Below are 19680 nucleotides of genomic sequence, written 5' to 3' on the forward strand. Positions count from 1 at the left end.
TTAGATGTGGCAAACTGAACTTTTCATACGTACACCCACAATGATGACATACAATTGCCATTTTAAGCCAGATAATGCTTTCATCTGATTAAACAACATGAGGGAGCAGAAGGACGTGCAGATTTCTATATTACCCAGATTACCCTGAAATGCCTTGGATCTGCACTAGCACATCATAAGAAAGAACACATTTTACTAACCAAATCTTTAATAAAGAAAATTAGAAATTACATTGTTTTCACTGTTTTCAGCCATAGCTAAATCCTCATTTTAAACCAGTTTTGGAGTATTTTCAGGACAAAGCGGCAGGCTGTGCTTACTGGATAGTTATGCATATTAGAAGGTTGATTTTCAATAACAAAAGTTAAAGCTTCTGCCATTTACTTACATTTAAGAGCATGTTAAACAGAGGTGCATCAGTACAAGTAGCAGACATTCTTGAAACAGGAAGCTCATTCTGCACCCCCAAAATGCATGCACATCAAAATATACCTCCTCTTGCAGATACACTTCAAGAATGCAACCCGGCAGTATGACCAGTACAATTTTAACCAGTCTGAAGAAAATACAGCAACCCTAACAATGAGCAACCACATGACAAACACTTGCCTCTGAACAAAGTTCTAGCTCTCTACCAGTTATGAACTGCTCTTCAATTATGTAAACTTTTCTTTTCACATGGTCAGACCCAGCTAAAAGCACAATCTGCAGGTTCATTGAGTGCCACACTGTGTTTGGAAAGAGGTGCTAAAATACCCACAGTATCCAGGTTTGTCTTACATACATTCCTCCTGAGCATTTCCTGAAATTTGGATTTCGTTCCTCGGTTCATGTCCAGTGGTCAGCTGCCTCCTGATCCAAAGTGATATATATCCCAGCACGTGTTATGACTAGAAGCATAAAAAGTTTCTGCTGGAGCACGGAACTTTCCCAGAGAGGATTCAGTTTTGATTTTTGAGGTACTGCTTATTCTGAGATGAAGGAGGGTAGAACTGCTGTTTTGTTATTATTATTACTTTTTTTTAATATATTGTGTGCTCTAGAATGTATTTACACAAATTGTAATTTTAAAACACATCTCTTAGTAAATGTCCGTGTCTATATTCGTGGCACACAATATGTTAAAAAAGGGGGACTTACCTGAACCCCTATGATCTGGTTCCATGCTCCAGTACAGTATCCAGAGTAGCTGTGATGTAAGAACACTGTGCATATTGGGGCTTTATATCACTGTGGAAGATGGCAGGAGCAGAGATCAGTGCCACAGGACCTGAAAGAAGAAAAACAAAACACGCTTATAGGCAGCAATATGCCGAACACCCACCTCTTCAAGAAAGAAGTAGAGGCTTCCAGAAAATAAAAGAGAATGTAGGATCTGTGCAGCTCCACCGAAGGGAATGCCATTGCACACTTAATTCTCACATAAGCACAAGAAATAAATGGTTAAGAAATGAAGGGGAGGAGGAAGCAGAGAATCCAAGGGGCCCTACAAATACAACTCCTACACGGTGTTTTGAAAACATCTCTCTCCTTTTTGCCCCATTTCCTCGGCACAGCTGGAATCCCGTTCTGACGCCACCCCCTATTTCGAAGGCACTCACATTCTTAGCAAAGCACCTCTCCACTGCAGTGCCTCAGGATTCTGCAGTGTCACTCCTCTTCTGCCTGGCTCTCTGCAAAGTGAAGTCATAGGAATGGATCAGCCAACCTGACTTCTCACTACCCTGCCCAGAATCCTTTGTGAACTGAAATGAGTCATCGCTCTGAAAAAATCCACCGCGCAATGTTCCAGGTTTCTCCCTACGTCTGCGCTGGCTTCTTTGTCTTTGAAACCAAGTGCCTCTGCTTCTGGAACCGTGCCCAGCTGCATTGTACAGGATAACAAGCCAGCCTCCTCATTAAGTGGACAAGAAAGCTATTTACATGCATTAGCAAAGACAAGTTAAAGCTCTAACCCTCCGGTCAAGATAAAAAATGTACCCCCCAACATCTCTTCCTGATTTAATGCACACACACCCCCACAACACACAAAACCACCAATGCTCAGACATACACATACGCATACACACACACACTTACACAGAGCTGTATTTTCCTGAATTATTCACTATTTAAACACGACACTAATTTTTCTTCTGTTGATTTAAAGAAAAGACTTACTCTCCTTTGTCAGTCCCGAAGAATGCTGCAGCCCTGCACGTAACAGACAGCATTACTCCACACTGGATCAAAGTTGTGCTGCTGCAACTGTTTATCAAAAAATTAAAAGCAGTGGACAAGTTCTTGCAAGCTCGTTTTTCATCATTCCATTCACCGTTTGGGCTCATAACAAAGTGAGCCCTGAAACCCTGCCAGGCAGAAAACGTCAAACTGCTCCAAGTGCTGAGAGCCAGCAGAGCTGCCTCAGCTTCTGCTGCTCCTGACAAAGAAAGTAATGCTCAGAACGAGGTCACTGTGTCACCATCTCACTCCCAGTGCTAGGTTTTCCATTGCTTGCTAAAGGATATGCTAAGCTGGAGCATCGGAAAAACACAGAAGAAGAGGAAGGAACAGCATGTGATGAGGGACAGATGCAGCTTGGGAGGAACATTTTGAGTTATTTGGGAATGTCAATAGAAAGAAACACTTAGAATTGTCTTTACTGCAAAAGAGCTATTTCTAGAGGTGATCTGTCAAAATGAGAGGACCAGGAAGGCAGAAACAAGAGCAAACAAAACAAGGAGCACTGCCATAGGACTATTCTTTAAAGGCTCCTGTATTCCAAGCACTCTGAAGTGTAGCAGACACATAACCCCTACATTCCTGAAGCACGGCACTTGAGGACCCACATATGCTGGGTCAAAACAGGTGGGCAACTGGCTTCCCCCTAGAGTGAGCACTTTGCTGCCAGCCCAGCTTTACAACGACCCAGGCAGTGAAAGAATCTCACCCAGCCCAAAATAGCTCCATGTATTTCAAGAGGACAGTACAGAGCTGGGCTGCTCCACTAAAAGATCACTCTTGTTCACAGCTCTGTGCCAACTGTTATGCAGCAAAGCCATAGCATAACCAAGCTGATTTACAAATGTAAGGCATGCAGGGTGCTCTGCTACACCTGCAGTCACACAACAGCCAGGATCTCCACATTAAAAGCTGAGAGTTTGCTATACACAGTCACCAGTTCCCATGTTCATTCCAGGAAATCTTCCTTCAGCTTCACAGGAGCTTTTCCTTCCCCAGGGCTGCAGGATCAGCCACAAAGTTTCCAATAAATCCAACTTGGCACTGCCAACGTTTGGATCCCCCATGATCACCCCATGGAAACTCGGCTTGCTTGTCTGCTGCGCCCACATCCACTGCACTGCAACAAAATTCATTCCAAGAAGAAACATTTCTGTGGGCTTAAAAGTGAATTACAGCACACACTTATTGCATGAAAAAACAGAAGCAGCTTCAGAGGATGCCGAAGGTGGAAGGCTACCATTGCCCATCAGCACTCAGCTGCTGGAGCCTGCAGATGAAGAAGCCATGGCTACCCATCACAGGCCATAGGCCACAACAACTGCATCCAACAGAAGTGGCCTCATTGAGCAGCCTGGGGAAAATGGCCCACTAATGGCTCGGATCCAGAAGAAACCAGACCAATGAACATCAGAAAGATGCAAATACATGCTTGTGTTTCTTTAGGAAATCTCTTCATACTGAAGATTTGGGAATATTAATGCCCCGCTAAGAGTGGCACGCTGGCAGTATGCTGAGAAGCTCCCCTTTGGCTTACCTGCACAATTCTTCTGTTTTTTTCAGAAAGCACATCATAAAGCACAAGAGGGAACTCAATTAGGATATTAAATCAGGCAGTATCCCAGCAAGTTATGCCCATCTGGTTTTGTGCTATGTTGTCCATGAGCCTACTCCTTTCCTCCCCACACTGCTTAGACTCCAACATATGGGCAGAGAGTGCAGCTTCCCCTCTTCAGACCTCACTTTCCTGGCTTTAAGAAGCCAGTCTTCTAATGTGCTGAACAGTCAAAGAAACTAAGATGCAGAACAAGTGACACTTTACACCTTGCCTACCCAGGTTAAAACCAGGACTCAGTGCAACACTTGCTAAGTAACACTTGTTACTACCCAGTGAACAACGACTGAATGAGCCCACCAGCCTTTACAGGAGAAACAGAACAACACACAATACTCCACCCAAGATAGCTGGCGGCTGAAACAATCACCCTCACTGGAAAGCAAGTAACATTTTAAATCACAGGAAGAATTCTCTATGCTAGATTTTACAGCAGGGACTGGGGGATGGGAGGAGACTAAAGAACAGCAATATATTGATTTATTTTTTTGCACAGAAACATGTTACTATTAAATTCTTTGAATTAATACTAAAGCTACAGTGATGCTAACCTAAAAATAAAGAAATAGATGGATAGACAGACAGGTGGATAGACAGACAGATAAATAGATAGATAAAGCCTGCCTATTTTCTGGCAGTACATAGTTTAAATGCAAGGAAAGATAGAAGCATTGAAAAGCACCTGATGTTTCTCAAGACAGCATGAGCACATGAGAAACAAAAGAAAACCAATAACTATAAAGATCCCTTTGCCAACAGCCCTGCGAGCACAGAACATGGCTGTTGGAGCACAACAGTCAGCTGCCTTAGCCCCTCACTCCTCCCTATTGACTTCAGTATAGCCAGCACCGTGTCAGTGTGGCTGGGAATGCTGCAGCACACACACAGCAAGTCAGCAGCTGAAATTCTTGGAAGGTGAAAGGATGATCAGCAACACAAGCTGACTACACAGTGCACCTCCTCTTATTTGTATTGATTGCTGGAACTTTGGCAGGATTTTCATCCCAAAGATGACACTGAGGTGGTTACAGCTTTGCAAACAAATAATGATGACTGGCAGATAACTTCAGGTTTAGAGTCTGTAATACTGAACCGAGTCCCATGGTACTGCAGCAGCCTTTAACAGCCCAGTTTTTCCTGGCTAAGAGAGAACTGATGAAAAGGCCAGGGATGGAATCAATTATAATAGTGCCAAAGTATTTTTAAAAAGAAAAGGTTAGACACTCCAAAGACTTAGCAGTTTAGAGTTCACTGGGTCATTTCCAACTAGTGTAACGATCAGCAAATGCAGAAACCAAAACCTACCTCCCCCAAACAAATGACATATCTGGAAACCGAGGTTCCCCTGGTTAAACAGTACACTAGATTAAATGCATTTCCTCCTGTCCATTTCTCATGGATTTTGCTTAATTTTATTGAATGCTCACTGTATTACAGTAAACCAATACCTCCAATGGGCATTTTATTACTATTACAAGATTAACACCTTCATTTTACACCTTGAATGATCATCACTCATCCAGCAGTTCCACCAATCTGACGCTAGCAACATGCAGACCACGCTCCTGAAGTGAAAGCATTACAGCATGACACCCTCCCACACTTGCTGCATTGCCTTCCACAATATTGCTGACGTCACTGTTTTGCCAAATGGCTCAGCTGTTTCACTCAGCTCCTGCCAGGCTCTTCTGAGGCCCTCATTAGCCATCTTAATGAACCTGAGCAACTGTGACCATACAGCTCACCCTTCAGATTTCTAATGCAACTGTTACAAACAAAACACTCACTGCACATAGTACACTTAACCCTTTCCTAGGATAAGAACTGGAAATTCCTTTTTTTTTCTTCCCCTGTACTCTAAGCAGGACTCAACAATCAAATAATCCTTAGAGTTGGAAGGGATCTCTAGAGGCCATCTAGTCCAGCTCCACTACATACAATGAACAGGGACATCCACAGCTCAATCAAGTTGCTCAGAGCCTGTTCCAGCCTGGCCTTGAAGTCTCCAGGGACAGGGCATCCTTGTGCTCCTCCAGTGTTGCTATGACCCAGTTTTCTGAAAGACGAAAGCACATAAAAATAGTTGTGTGTTTGCCCTCTTATCCAGTACAGAGAAAACTAAAGTAGGATATTAGACTGGGCTCCTGAAGTGACCTCAAGAGCTGCTGATGGTCTCAAATGACACTGAACTAAAGCAAAAGGCTAGATGAGTAATTTCTTGAATAAGTTTGGTAAACACTCACATGAAATTCTTAGATTAAAACATAGGGGATGTGTAAATCCAAGCTCTGGCTAAGTACATTTCATGGCACGGGAAGAGAACATGCTGCACTAACCAGCCCCCACTTACCAGGGCTAAACACAGCCTTAAAAGTAGGTTTTGAAATCTGTGCTGTTTCTTCTGTTTGGTACCTAGAAATGCTAGCCTTAGAGCTGACGTACAGCCTGCTTAAAGAAAAGCCTAGGCTGTGAAGATTGAAATATGATCGGTGGCAGATTGCAGGGCAAAACAAGAAACAACAGACGTAAAGAAAAACACAAGAAAGGTTAAAAGGAAATGCAAGGAAAGAGATGAATATTGTTTGACTCCTAAAGCAGGCGATGCAGCAGATGTGATGCTAATGATGAAAGAAGACTTGCTAAAAGAATCCAAATGCTTAGCGGGGCTGAACGGAAGCAGGAATAACAACCAAATGGTGAGAAATAAACTTTCCAGCTGTACGAAGGCTGGGAAAATCCAAGGGTCTACAGGATTGTTGGAATAAGCAAAGTGGGAACGGCTGTGTGTTTTGGTGAAGAGAGAAGTGAACAAAGGGACAGTTGTTTTCTGCAAGCCAATCTGCATGTGCTCTGCATCCACCAGGCGCTTGCCTTTGTTTTGTTTTCCAGGCTGACCTTCACCCTGTGCTACAAAGGACTCAGTGAAAGCCTCCATTCCCAGCCCCAATTAAAAGCTGGAGAGAATGAACACATCTTGCTGTCAGTCCAGAGCTGAAACCCAATTGCCAGTGCTGCAGCAGAGGGAGCATCCTCCAAAGCTCATGCTCTGACGAAGGGAACCTGCATCCTCCAGTGACTGCAGATGGGCTCTGTCACTCTTTGGAGCTTGTAAGGTTCCTAAAAAGAAGCATTCAGCTCGTTCTTCAATGTGTTGCCTGTAAGCTTTTATAATGCAGGAGCAAAGCCAGTGGAAGGACGGGGGCTTAAGAATACAATGGAGAAAACAGAGTACATTAGTGTGCATGCTAATAAGGTACATATGCAGTACCACTCCACTGAGGGAGCAAACACTTTGGGCAGTCTGAACCAAAACATATGAAAGCAGTTAAACATGTCATCACCAATACTGTCTTCAGAAGTTTACTGCTGCTTTATGAGAACCTCTTCAAAACACACACACACACACACACACACACACAGGTAGTTTCTAGAAAGAAGGTGTAATCCACCAGCACTTGAAAAAACATGGCTTCCCAAAGTGTGTCATGTGTGCCACGTGTGGCCTGCCAAGCCTCTGCACGAAGATTTCGCTTAACTTGTGGTATTGTATTTTAATTATGGTACTATGTTTAATTGAGATGTTGCACTGCAGCTTTATTATGCAGCATCTGGTTTGGTACACTCCCTGACCCTGATTTGGGGAATCTCTGGGTACAGAGATAAGATGGGGACAGACTGCAAAGCTTTCATCTGAAAGAATAATTCACTGGCAGAATTGCCACCACGTAATTACACCTATGGAAATCCACACTTACTCTGGAATAAGAGCGATTTTTTTTTAAACCTGATTTAGCTTAAATACCTTCCATATATTAAATACCTGCACATATAATCCCACTAAACTCCTCTGCAGGAACATTCATATGACACATTAAAAAAATAAAAAAGTGAAAACAAAGAATGAAATCGACTGTAATTAACAGTCAAAACAGAATACAGATTTTAATAGAGATGGAAATATGTCTTCCTGTTGTTCAGTAACATCCCTCCCAGTGTATCCAAAAAGGAAACATTTAAAACAAAGGAATTACTCTCTTCTTTTAATAATCTATATATTTTTTTTCCTGGGTTCTGGTAACTTCACTCTTGAAGACAGAAAAACACTGAGATTTAAAGTTACTGCTACGGTCAAAGGCAGTGATATTAAAAGAGCCAAGTTTGGTTCCTATTGCCATATGTTGTTTCTAATAGTCACAGCTTGTGTTTCAAAACCGATGTAGGTTTGCACTTCCCTTTATCTCCATTGAGTGCTGCTGTACTCTCAGTACTTCTGAAAATAAGGACAGTCATGGAGGAGTCTAATTTTGGGCACTCATTCCTGCAATATGGCAAAAAAGCTCAGACTTGAACGAAAACAGAATCTATATATGCAAGTTACTTAGTAATATCTGAAGGTCTCAGGCCTAATGTCTAACGTTATGCATCTCCTTCATATTTTAATTAAATAGTTAAGACCCTAAGAGTCAACTTAATGGCATAAATGTTTTACTAATATGTATTTCATCTTGTACCTGAGAAAATTCTCTCAGTGGAAATTCTAGTGTCACTGGTGTTTCCAAGAAACACTTTGGTTTTACAAAGTTATAGTCTTCAGGGGAAGAAGGAGGATAGTTAGAAGTAATTCTTGGGTTTAGACAAAATAATTCCACTATTCAGTGTCCTTTTCTCCTGGTGTCTTTAGTGATCTGGGATGAGAAAGCTCTGTCTAACTTCCCAGTGACATCTTCCTGCTGCTAACATAAAACCTTTTGAGGGTAGGAACAACTCTGCCAAAAATAATCAACACAAATTTGCCCCTGACACACAGCCTCTATCGTTCATCACCTATGCATACCTAGACAGGTATGATGCACACGTGTTTGCCAGACAGCACTCCTTGAGAAATGCTAAAAGAACACCAAAAATACACAAGCACAGAGAGCTGGACGGCTCCTTCCAAGTGAAGCAGTGAAGTCACAGTACAGGCCCTGTGATATCACGGCATTCTCCGTAGCAACAGCCTATGAGGTCACAAATAACAGATTATCACTTTGCTGCAGGATTAAGGGAAGTAAGAGGCTGGTCTGTCAGGAAGATGGATTTTACTTCAAATAAAGGGAATTACGAGAATGCTGAAAATAAACGGGCTGTAAATTGTCTATGTCTGACAAGTTCCCTTTCTTAGCTTGTACTGTAAAATAAGATCCTGCTTTCATTGACAGCTCCCAAGAAACTGAGTGAACTGGAGGCTGTCTCTTAAGTTATTACACAGCAGATGAAGCCTGAAACAGCTTTCATATCTTTTGACTCATCAGTTGTTTGGTTTTGCAAGTGCAGACAGACCCCTCTCCTCCCACTTTCTGCTAGTACTTTCTTCACAGGTGTTCAAAGCAGGCGCTAAAAGAAAATAAAATAAAAAATAAAAAACACAAAAAAGGAAAAAAATACCAACTTCGAAAGTTTTGTGGCCAGCAGGTCAGGGAGGTGATCCTGCCCCTCTGTTTTGTGCTGTGAGACCTCACCTGGAGCACTGCATCCAGATCAGGAGTCCTCAGTGCAGAACAGACATAGACCTGTTGTAGTGCATCCAGAGGAGGGCCACAAAAATGACCCAAGGGATGAAACACCTCCCTGTGAGGACAGGTTGAGAGAGCTGGGGCTGTGCAGCCTGGAGAAGAGAAGGCTCTGGGGAGACCTGAGAGCAGTGGAGAGTGAGGAACAGGCACAGGTTACCCACAGAGGCGGTGGGAGACAGCCAAAGCCAGGCTGGAGGGATTCTGGGCACCTGATGGAGCTGTAGGTGTCCTTGTTCACTGTAGCAGAGTTGGACCAGATGGCCTTTAGGGGTCCCTTCCAACTCAAATGATTCTATGACTATTCACAGAGATCCTACACTCCATGCATGCTTGTACATCAAATCACTTTTCACATATTTTTGTAGTAATTGCCCACTTTTCCAGACACTAGGCAACTCAGGCAGCTTAATGTCTGGAAACTAACTGCACACAGATTCATCTCACATGTGCAGCAGGTCCAACATATCATGTGCACTACCCATGCTTAATTTATCCATCTGGGACTGTCCCAGATTTAAGATAAAAATCTAGCAAACCTAAAGCAGCCTGTTTCGTAATTTACAACTGGAGCTGCGATGCAACCATGAAATGGTTTTACAGCATGAGAGCATCTTGAAGCTTCAGGAGAACTGTAAGGCCCTGTTCAGCTTATCCTGGCCTGGAGAGAAGTCCAGGACTGACTGCCAGCAGCAATGCCAACATACACTCTAGGAATGGTAGAAAATGGTGGGCAGCTGCGCAGCTGCTGATCAAGCTTTCACCTGCAGTCCTACTGTAGGGTCTGGAAAGCACAGATCTCTATTTTACAATGGGCCAAGAGTAAAACAGAAACAAAAACCAATAACCCCCCCCCCCCCCCCAGACACACACACAGAACTAATAACACAAGCAGCCCATCGCCGGGCCTGGTCCGTCAGGGGTTCCCACACTAAGCCCTGCCCTCAGCTGACAAGCAGAGCTTACACACCAAGAAGCAATATGCCATAATGCCCACCTGAAGCACAGGCATACCAGGCTCTTGGTGCTCCAAGAGACAAAACACCACAAAAATCCCTTTTGTGCACCACATGATGGACCACGCTCTGGAGACAGGGCAGGTGATGCCAGCCAGGTGCTTCCAGAAGTGAACCTGAGCAGCTGTGACAAACAAATAACTTGCCCTTGCTGACAGAAGACAAAACACTTAAGTATTTTATGTGACTTCAACATAATGCTACTTCACAATTGGTCTTTAGGTTTAATTACGAAAACAACAAAATTATTCTTCTATGGCTGCTGTTAAGGAAGGCTCTACACCTATTTAGGCATTCTGCTTGTCTAAAAAGATGTCGCCATCTAAACAGACTATTGGAAAAGGAATGTTTTTTGCACAAGAACGGTGAACTGACCAGCTACCTCTATCTTGAACATATGCAGGAGTTTCTATCTCTCAAACATGCTTTGTAAAAACAGAAACCAGCAAACAAAACCCAAAGCTGTAGAGCTAATCAGAAAGTTGCAACAACATCCTCATCTGCTTTTACCTCTGCTTATAAAGTGTTGACTATACAGGCTTGTAGGCAAGCAGGAGATTTTGTTTCCTGAGCCAAATCACAGGCTAGCAAAGGTGCCCTGCTGTGGATCCAAGCGATGAATGTGAGTTTTGCTCTCAATGTGGGTCAAAGGCTTTCTTTCAAGTATAAACAGTCATCTTGGTTTTTTAGGGCTGGTCAGTCTTACAGTCCACTAGAATCAACAATCAACCACACAAGGCTGGGGGATATTTATGAGAAAGCAAAAGCAGGGATTATGTCAGAGCAACTTGGTGTTTAAGACATGGCTGATGCAAGCTCTAGTGCAATAGTGAAGGTCAGCAGTGCACTGTGGTCAAGAATCAGCACAATGACTTCATCCTCCTCTAGTGCTCAGACAAAAGGAGAGGAGCTGAGAAGGGACAAGCAGCCAATTAACCGCTGATTCAGCCTGAAATTCAATGTTCTTCCCTTTATGAGCTCACTCATCATTTGAATCCCTTATGCAAGCTGCATAAATGCTTTCGTTCCAGTAGCTGACATGCAACCCATTAAAGGAGTTGGCTAACTTGAAAGAAGTGGAATTTTTCTGCTTGATCAAGGGAAAAATAAAAAATAAAAAATCAAGGAAGTAACATGGCAGGGTCATTACCAACACTGAAAAGCAACTACCACCATTCAAGCTGGCCTAAGAACTGATATGTGGCACCAGAAGTGCTAGGTAGGATCTCCTCTGCTCTGCAATTACACACTGAAAATGTCCACCTAATTTTCTTGCCTACACTGATTTCCCACAGAATTGCTTTGGCACTCATTTGTCATTAATACTTGAGACCCTTAAATGCTGGCAGTCTTCTCCATCGACACAACTGAAAGGCATCACTTTCTCCACAATTCAGGTATGAAGAAATGGTTCCTTACAGGGAAACATCAGCAGTTTTGTAAGATCTGGAAGAAAGCATGTCCTGCCCCAAGGAGTTTACAGCCTGCTTCAGAGAGAGCCAGTGGGTTTCAGATTGAATCTATGAGGCCATTCAAGCATGAGATCATTTCCTCCGTGTGATCTTTAGCTTCACATACTTATCAATTGATGACATTTAAGAAGCTCATTTGGGGTGTGGGGGGGTAGAGGGGGAAAAAAGGGCTCTTCATGATTGTACCAGCTTTGGTTTTTGGCCTTGGGACCAACCATAAACCTTTAGTTAATAAACATTTATGATTCCCTTTGTCCTCAAGTAGAGGAGAAGGAACCTGGCAAACAAGAGAGGACAAGATGAGTAGTGATAGCTTCCAGCAAAACCAGCAACTGCTCAGCCAAATTGCACAATCCATAAAAGAAATGCCACAACTGTTAGCTTAAGGATAATAAACCTACAACTGAACTTCATAAATTCTATTGGCACCTCTTGTTTGTGTTCAAAGAAAATAATTAAATAGGTGTTTACATATTTCTGAAATATCTGAATGATGAGCAAACAAATCAGTCGTAGCAAGAAACAAACATGAGGCCTGGCACTGACCAGCAGTAGCTCCAGGAGGAGATGCACAAACAGCAAACCTCAACTCTGCCAGCCTCCAAGAAAAAATTCATCAAGATCATCTAATCATCAAGATTCCCTCAAGTACACCAGGAAACAGCTTTGATTCAAAAGCAAGGGGAGGTAAGGATGATGTAAAACACCTCTGTAGTGTTTCAATGCCATGACATGATGGAAATGTGCCTTGGGCCAGCATTATGCTACCCCTATGGAGTAACTCCCCAGCCATTCAAACTTTTTTTGCTGCGTCGAACATAGTGGTGCAGAAATACACTGCTTACATTACCAGAGCTGACTATGCTAGAGTTAGCACTGCCCCGCATGTACAAAATGAAATCATACTTACATCCCCTAGCATGCAGTGTATTGGAGTCATAAGCTTGGCCATTCTAGACCTTATTTATTTATTTAGTTAAAATAAATCTAAGCATCTGGAAAACCCTGCTGAACGGTTTAAGCAAAATGGTTCCTCCCATGCCAGAAATCTTCCATTTACAACAGACAGATAGGGTTAAACAGCCAATAGATAAACATACATCTCCTTATTGCCCTTGAAACACTCACATGAGGGACATACATTAGAAATGATATATTCCTGTCTGTGCTTAAAATCCTGCTATTAAACTAGGTGCTTTTAACAGGTCCATCTGGCAGCAGATCCAGTATAAACAGAACTAGACTCTCTTCAACAGCTGCATGCCCAAAATCAGTTTTAAATTCACTGTTCAGACAAGCAAGGCCCTGTCTTAAGGGAAAGTAAGAGGCAGCAGCACACGGCCAATGCAGGTATGGGAACCATGGCCTACAGCCCTGTAGCCACCCAATGTAAGAACTGCTCAGTTACTATGACACTGCACTGTCATGTGGTCACCCACAACAAAAACTGACTGACATGATCACCTCCTGACAGCAAGTCCACACGGCAGCTGGAATTTTCAAACAATGAGCATTTTAACAATGTTCACTAAATTCCATCTGGGCTTAGGACCATCAGTACTGGTTTTATCAAGACAGCAACCTCTGCAAGAGCTCCCTGGAGTGGGCAAGCATCGTTTGTCATACCCAGCAGACCATCAGGACTTGAACCAAGGAAGGACACATAGATGGAATAAACAAGGATAAAAGTAGCAAGCACACATTCCAAGAACATGCTTAAAAATAGTGCTGGTTTGTCAGAGACAGCATGTACCCAACTTCCCAAGTAGTACCAAGGATCTGTTAAAATAACATCTCCAGCAAAAAGTGAGCTTCCTAAGGAATACGGTATATTAGACATCAGAAAGCAATCATTCTCAGGGAAAATAACATGCAGAGAAAGAAGGCAGAATACTGCATTTATCCACTACTGTTGAGAATCTCCCCAAAACCCAGAAGATTACACTTACTCAGAAAGAATGGCTTCACATGAACAGCACCCACTGCAATGAAAATGTATCCGAAAGTCAGAATGATTTTATGAAATACTAATTTGAGAGAGGGAGGAATACTTTGAGAAACTTCCAGTTACTGTGTTGCTAAATGAAGTATTTCTTTCTCTCTCTTCACATTAGTTTGTTCTGAAAGGCTGCACTAGGTAGAGCAATATCTGAAACATTTAAGCAGTCAAATATGAAATAAAGCAGCCTGATCCTGATGGAATTAAGCATTTCATCTGATTTCAAATTACTGTTTGGGGGATTTTCTTCCACATGAAATTTGACTACTTTGGTGCTCTGTTTCAAATCAGAAAACAATTTCCTTTAAATCTTGAAAACCTCTACAAAATAGAGCTTCTGTCTACTAGTCAACCATATGTAAGACTCAAGTTTTACAACATGACTTTCAACATATGTCCTAACAAGAATATCCAGTATCATATATTTCCTCATGCGAAACTTGAGAATCTTCACATATTACTTGCAAAATGAAAACTTTCATTCAGACTGAGCAAGACCTGAATTTGAAGCTTTTTCACTGCCTTCTTCTGTATCTCACTCCTTGTTCTGTTAGTTTATCTTGCAAATGCAATACTTGACTGGCTTGCATGTGTTTATAAATATGCATGTACGGCTCAGAGTAGAAAAGCAGCAACACCATTACATCAGTCTGAACACCTGCACCATGGTGACTGAAGCAGGGAAGGCTGCCTGTTGTTTTTCTTTCTTGTTAACATCTAACTTCCTAGCTTTACAAACTAAATACTTCTTAGCCTCTAACAGGAAACACACTGGCTGGAGATGCAGGTCTTTAAGAGAAAATAAATAAATAAATAAATAAATAAATAAGGGAAAATATCTAACAAGTATACATATAAATCTTATAATGTCATTTGCCCCAAGTGCCCATTTGTGTGGGAAATGTTTAAACTGTTCCATTAAAAAATCTACAGTCCTAAGGGAACTTTAAGAGTTCTACGCAAAACATTTTCATGCAGATTGAAGGCATTAAGTACTTTATGCATGCAATAAAAAAGGTTGGAAGAAATGTTTCAAAAAGTAAGCAGGAATATTTCATGTATGAGACAGAGATCTCCTATGTCACATTTGTAGAGAAAACAAACTGAAAAGAAATCAAAAGGAAACAGTTTTTAAACTATAGACTATTTTCCAAAGACTTAGTCAGCAGCATCTAATGTAAACAACTGCTTAAATCATTTTTCTTCTAATTTAAAGTGCAAGCCTTAGAAAAAACAGACCTATTTTGCATGGTGGAAGCTTATCACTCTTTATGCTAAGCTATGTGTTAAGGCAGATCTGACAGGAAGGATCCAAAAAAGGCAGAGCTGAAGAAGCCCCTCAACATGCGCCACCCAGAAAACATCTTGTTTCAGCAAACAGAAAATTCAGCTGGGATATGAGATGAAGATTGCTAACTGTGACAACGGTGCCATACTGGCACAGCCTTCCAGCAGAAGCAGTAGGGGCAAAATCCATGCCTGGCTTCAAAATGGATCCAGAGCCATTTATTTGGGTGAAAGTTTCTAACTCATTCACAACATCAAGAACCGGGACTCAAGAGCCCCAAAATCTCGTTACTTCAGATTCAGTAGCTGCCCCTACTAGAAGGCAGCTGTGGGAAAGGCATTAGCTGGAGAGGGATCTGAATACCTGGAAGACAGACTACAAAGGAACAAGCATTAAGACAAACCCCTGAGGGACAGCAGGATTGCTTTGGAAATGTTTATTTTTAATTTCAAATCTTGATTTTGAATTGATAAAGAGAAGCCCCGAGCAAAGCAACCGGATTGGCAATAGTCTGGAACATGATTTCATCTTCCCCACCTCATGAATTGCCTATCAAGCCGGGAGGATACCATAAAGCTTAGCAGCCTGGGCTTGCTGCTGGAAGAACACAAACTCACCAAAGAATGTGGAGCTAGCAGAGTTTGTCTGGTAAGGTCAGGATATGCTACAAAAAAGTGGTTTAAGCAATTTGAGTGAGTGAGGCAGGAGGCTCGGGAGTAGACAGCTTGCTCCTGGGAACAGGAGCTGGATTGTCAAACCAAGCGATCCTGCAGGAGGGACAGCCAGCCCTCATTTAGTCTTCCTACCATCTCTTGCATTGGAGCCCAGATCCTCACTAGCATCATTCACTATCAATTATCCATTACTAACACAAAATAAGAAAGTCCTATGACAATCTCACTGCCTTTCATGACGACAAGCACCTAACACCAGCATAATTCAGTGGAAATCAATGATGGATAGTGTCCCACAAAATGAGGTAGACATACCACAGGGAATATCCCCATGCCTCTGTTGTACTGGATGCATCACTCTTGTAACAGTCAGGGCTATTCATTAACCAGTTATTAGCTGAAAAAAATAAAACGTCTGTTAAAAAGCAGCACCAGCTTTTAGAAATTGCAGTTAAACTATGACACAGCAAAATTTTAAGAGGTAAAAAAAAAAAAAAAAAAAAAAATCTAGCTAAAAACTTCACCCCAAACTTCTACTTTAACTAACTGGACTTCATATCTTGTACAGAGCTGCCAAAAAATCCAGGCAAATTTGGTGTTAAGAAAATGATGCATTTTCAGGAATAGCACAGATGAAGCTATGCCGCCTGTTCAGAAGGGAAGATCTGAACCTGAAAGTTAATTCTGTGCTCCCTTCTATTTACAAACCCAAAGGATGCCCACTGAACTGCATGGGTGAAAGTCATATTTTAAAAGTGTTTCTAATTATGCCTGTAACAAGGGGGCTGCTTTAAGAGTCATTCACACAAACTATTTTCATTTGTTAAAGCCATTATCCTGATTCTCTGACTACTCCCCCTGCACCCCCTTGAGGAGAAGGAAAAAAACAACAGAGAACAATTTAAATGTACTGATGTGACAAATACCAGACTCCAAAACAGAGATTTAAATGTACTTGAACAATGCACTTAAAACTCTCATCCCAATACCTTACCTCTTCACATGAACTTCCCGAGCTCATTCAAAATATATGCACATGAAATGTGCAGACACAGGAAGAACTATCTAGCCCTCATAAGAAGATAACAAATCACAGTGTTAACTTATTGCTTTCCAGACAGCTCTCAATAGTTTCTTCAGTGATCTTGATTTCAGCCCTGTCCCAATCCTGGCATATTCTGCTCCAGAACACACACAGAGATCAGAAAAGGTTTGCTTAAGATTCACAAAGAAGATAAAAAGTACAGTGGAGAGAAGTGCTCGCTGTCATGTCTGAAAGGTCGGGAGGAAGGCACAAGAAGGTTTGGGGAGGGCTCCAACAGGAGAGAGCAAAGGAGCAAAACATCAGTTTTTAAATTCCCGAGAGAAATCATGTAAAGTATTAGTTAAATGGATGTGTGTTTGTTTTTTGGTTTTTTTTTTTTGTTTTTTGGTTTTTGGTTTTTTTTTGAGATTCATGCTGTAAGAAGACCAGAAAGATCTGAAAGAGAAAGTGAGGGAGGGGTATCTCTACTAAGGAGGTTCCCAAAAGATGCTAATGTCATCCTTTATGAAGCACTGCCATTTGCAGAAGAAAATGTCCAGAAAATGCTTTACCTTCGAGCAAACCTGAACAAGTCTATCATCAGGATACCTAAAGGCAAGGAAACAAAACCAGCAGAACAGTCCAGCTGGCTACCCAGATCAAAGAGACAAAACTAACCAGCTCTTCACTTGACTGCTGTGTGGTCATTGGTCAAGCCAAAGCATGATCACTGTATCCTTCCCAGCTCTCACCAGGTCTTCGCAGGGCCCCAGCAGATGCTCTCTTGTAGCATACTGCTTTGACCATTCATTCCTGCAGTGCCTGCTCTCACTTCTGCACACAAGTACGACAGTCTTCACAGCGAAAGGAGTCACATGGAAGCAGTCAACGAAGATAGATATTGCAGGACACTTCTGCACAGCTGAACCCACACTGTTAACAACAGGGCAGACCTCACTCTGCACACCAAAAGATCCCCAAAAGAATACACCTGACTTCTCTCAAGCCTTGAATACACGGAGAGCAAGAACTGTGATTCCAATAGATGTTCTCCAGTGATGCACATGGCCAGCAGTGAAGGAACAGCCCTTCATGGCAGAAGCCCTAGGCTGTCCCTCACCACTAAGCAGGCTGAGCATCCTGAACACATTTTCCACACATCTATTTGAACACAGACCTGACTTGCAGGCTCTGGGCAAGGCAGCACCATATGTGGGATGAAACCCACAGACTTCAAATGCTACTCTGTGCTTCCAGTCATGAGACAAACAAGTGGAGAGAGGAGGGATTCCTATGCAGATGACTGCAGAAGGCAGCATATGCTGCAGGCAGCAGCTCCCTGCTTTCAGCCCCATGATCTGCTATCCAATACAGATTCCCAAGAACTTGCTCTCTTAGTCGTCTCCACTCTCAGGATGTAATTAAGGTTCAAAGAAAGAAAGAAGGGGAACCAGCTCTGTGTCAGCGATTAGTTCAACATCCTGTTAATATCCACCTGAAATATCTCCCAGTCTCGGCATGTATCACCTGAGAACTCTTCCCGAAGAAGCATTTTATGAGACCCTAGGTAGATTAATTTTCCAGTGATTGCCTCAATGGGTTACCAACCTCCTCCATTCCTGGGTATACATTAAGTTACACAGGGAACAAATAACATCTCCTGTGAATATACAGCCAGGTACTATACACTCACAAGCCCCATCCTTCTCATACCAGACCCTGTATCCACCGCATATGAGGACTAAAAGCTCAGTTAGAACTGAGAAATTCTTTTTCCCCATGAACTAGGACATCCTTCATTTTATACATTTAAAGCAAAATACAGCAGCTAGAATGACCTCAAAAGCCTTATTTTATTTATTTATCTTTTTAATTCAGCTTGTTAGCAAATCAGAATACTTTGACAGACTACGGGTGTCAGTAGGCAAAGTAATAGGGAAGCAGGCAGGCAATTCCCAGTTTCACCTTAAGCCCTTCCAGTGTCTTGGAAAGACAGAGAGATAAACATTAAGCCACAGGAGTGAGGTGACCTGAAAGCTAAAAAGAAGACTACACCCTTGCTGCTGACAGGACCATGTCTATACCAACAAAATTTTACTCCGCTTACGTATTTACCCTCAGATACACACAGGTTCCCACTACTGGACAATGGTTGTAAGACAGAAGGTTAAAAATGACTCCTACCTCTTTTTAGTATTTTTTCAAACAAAACCCAATTCACTTAAGGAATCATTTCTGGAGGATGTTTTTAACTCAGCTATTTTGCATGTAACTATGAGGATACGAAAGATAATGGCTCTGCTAGAAAAAACAAAACAAAAAAGTTCCCAGAGAATGATTTATTACTCACTCCTCAAATTCCAAAGTGAAGTCTCTCTTGCAGACTGTAACTAGTAATCTGAATTGTTCTTTGGTGAACAAAATAAGCCTGTAGTGCGCTCGTACACGTGGCAAAAAAAGAAAAAAGAAAAATCTATATAGGCCCCCACTGCTTTCACCAGAAAATGTGAAAACAGTACAAAAATCAATCAAAGCAGGTACAGAGTTCAGCACTACAGTACGCCGTGCTGAAATGAACAACATGACAGAAAATGAAAAAAGCGTGGAAAAATAAGAAGAGAAAAACTGCAGAATCATAAACAGAAGCATGTGCACATCTATAAAATGTGTAACTGCAAGTAAAAGTGTAGCACTTATTGAACAAACTTTCCTCCCAACTGGACGTGTGAGGTCCTGCATAGGCAAGAAAGACTCTGGCAAAGGTAAGATGCTTGGTACCATTCCTTATGACAGCTTATACCAGACTATTGAAAACAAAAG

General features: G+C 42.1%; 1 protein-coding gene across 10 annotated transcripts in view; it reads right to left on the reverse strand.

Moving 5' to 3' along the window:
• STOX2 (storkhead box 2) overlaps positions 1 to 19680 on the reverse strand; it is a 117098-nt gene that overhangs the window by 20672 nt on the left and 76746 nt on the right. Inside the window, exons 1-3 of one of the 10 annotated variants that reach the window (XM_032444106.1) lie at positions 8670 to 8772; positions 1602 to 1673; positions 1141 to 1270 (exon numbers count right to left, since the gene is read on the reverse strand). The exons of 2 other annotated variants lie outside the window; for them this stretch is intronic. In XM_032444106.1, coding sequence (XP_032299997.1) covers positions 1141 to 1213 — 73 coding nt within the window. In that variant the 5' untranslated portion in view covers positions 1214 to 1270; positions 1602 to 1673; positions 8670 to 8772. Of the gene's footprint in view, positions 1 to 784; positions 1061 to 1140; positions 1271 to 1324; positions 1543 to 1601; positions 1727 to 2160; positions 2300 to 8669; positions 8773 to 19680 lie in introns of those variants that run through there. 7 more of the 10 variants (XM_015861444.2, XM_015861445.2, XM_015861449.2 and 4 more) reach the window with 7 other exon arrangements.

The sequence above is a fragment of the Coturnix japonica genome, chromosome 4, assembly GCF_001577835.2.
Source record: "Coturnix japonica isolate 7356 chromosome 4, Coturnix japonica 2.1, whole genome shotgun sequence".
Lineage (NCBI taxonomy): Eukaryota > Metazoa > Chordata > Aves > Galliformes > Phasianidae > Coturnix > Coturnix japonica.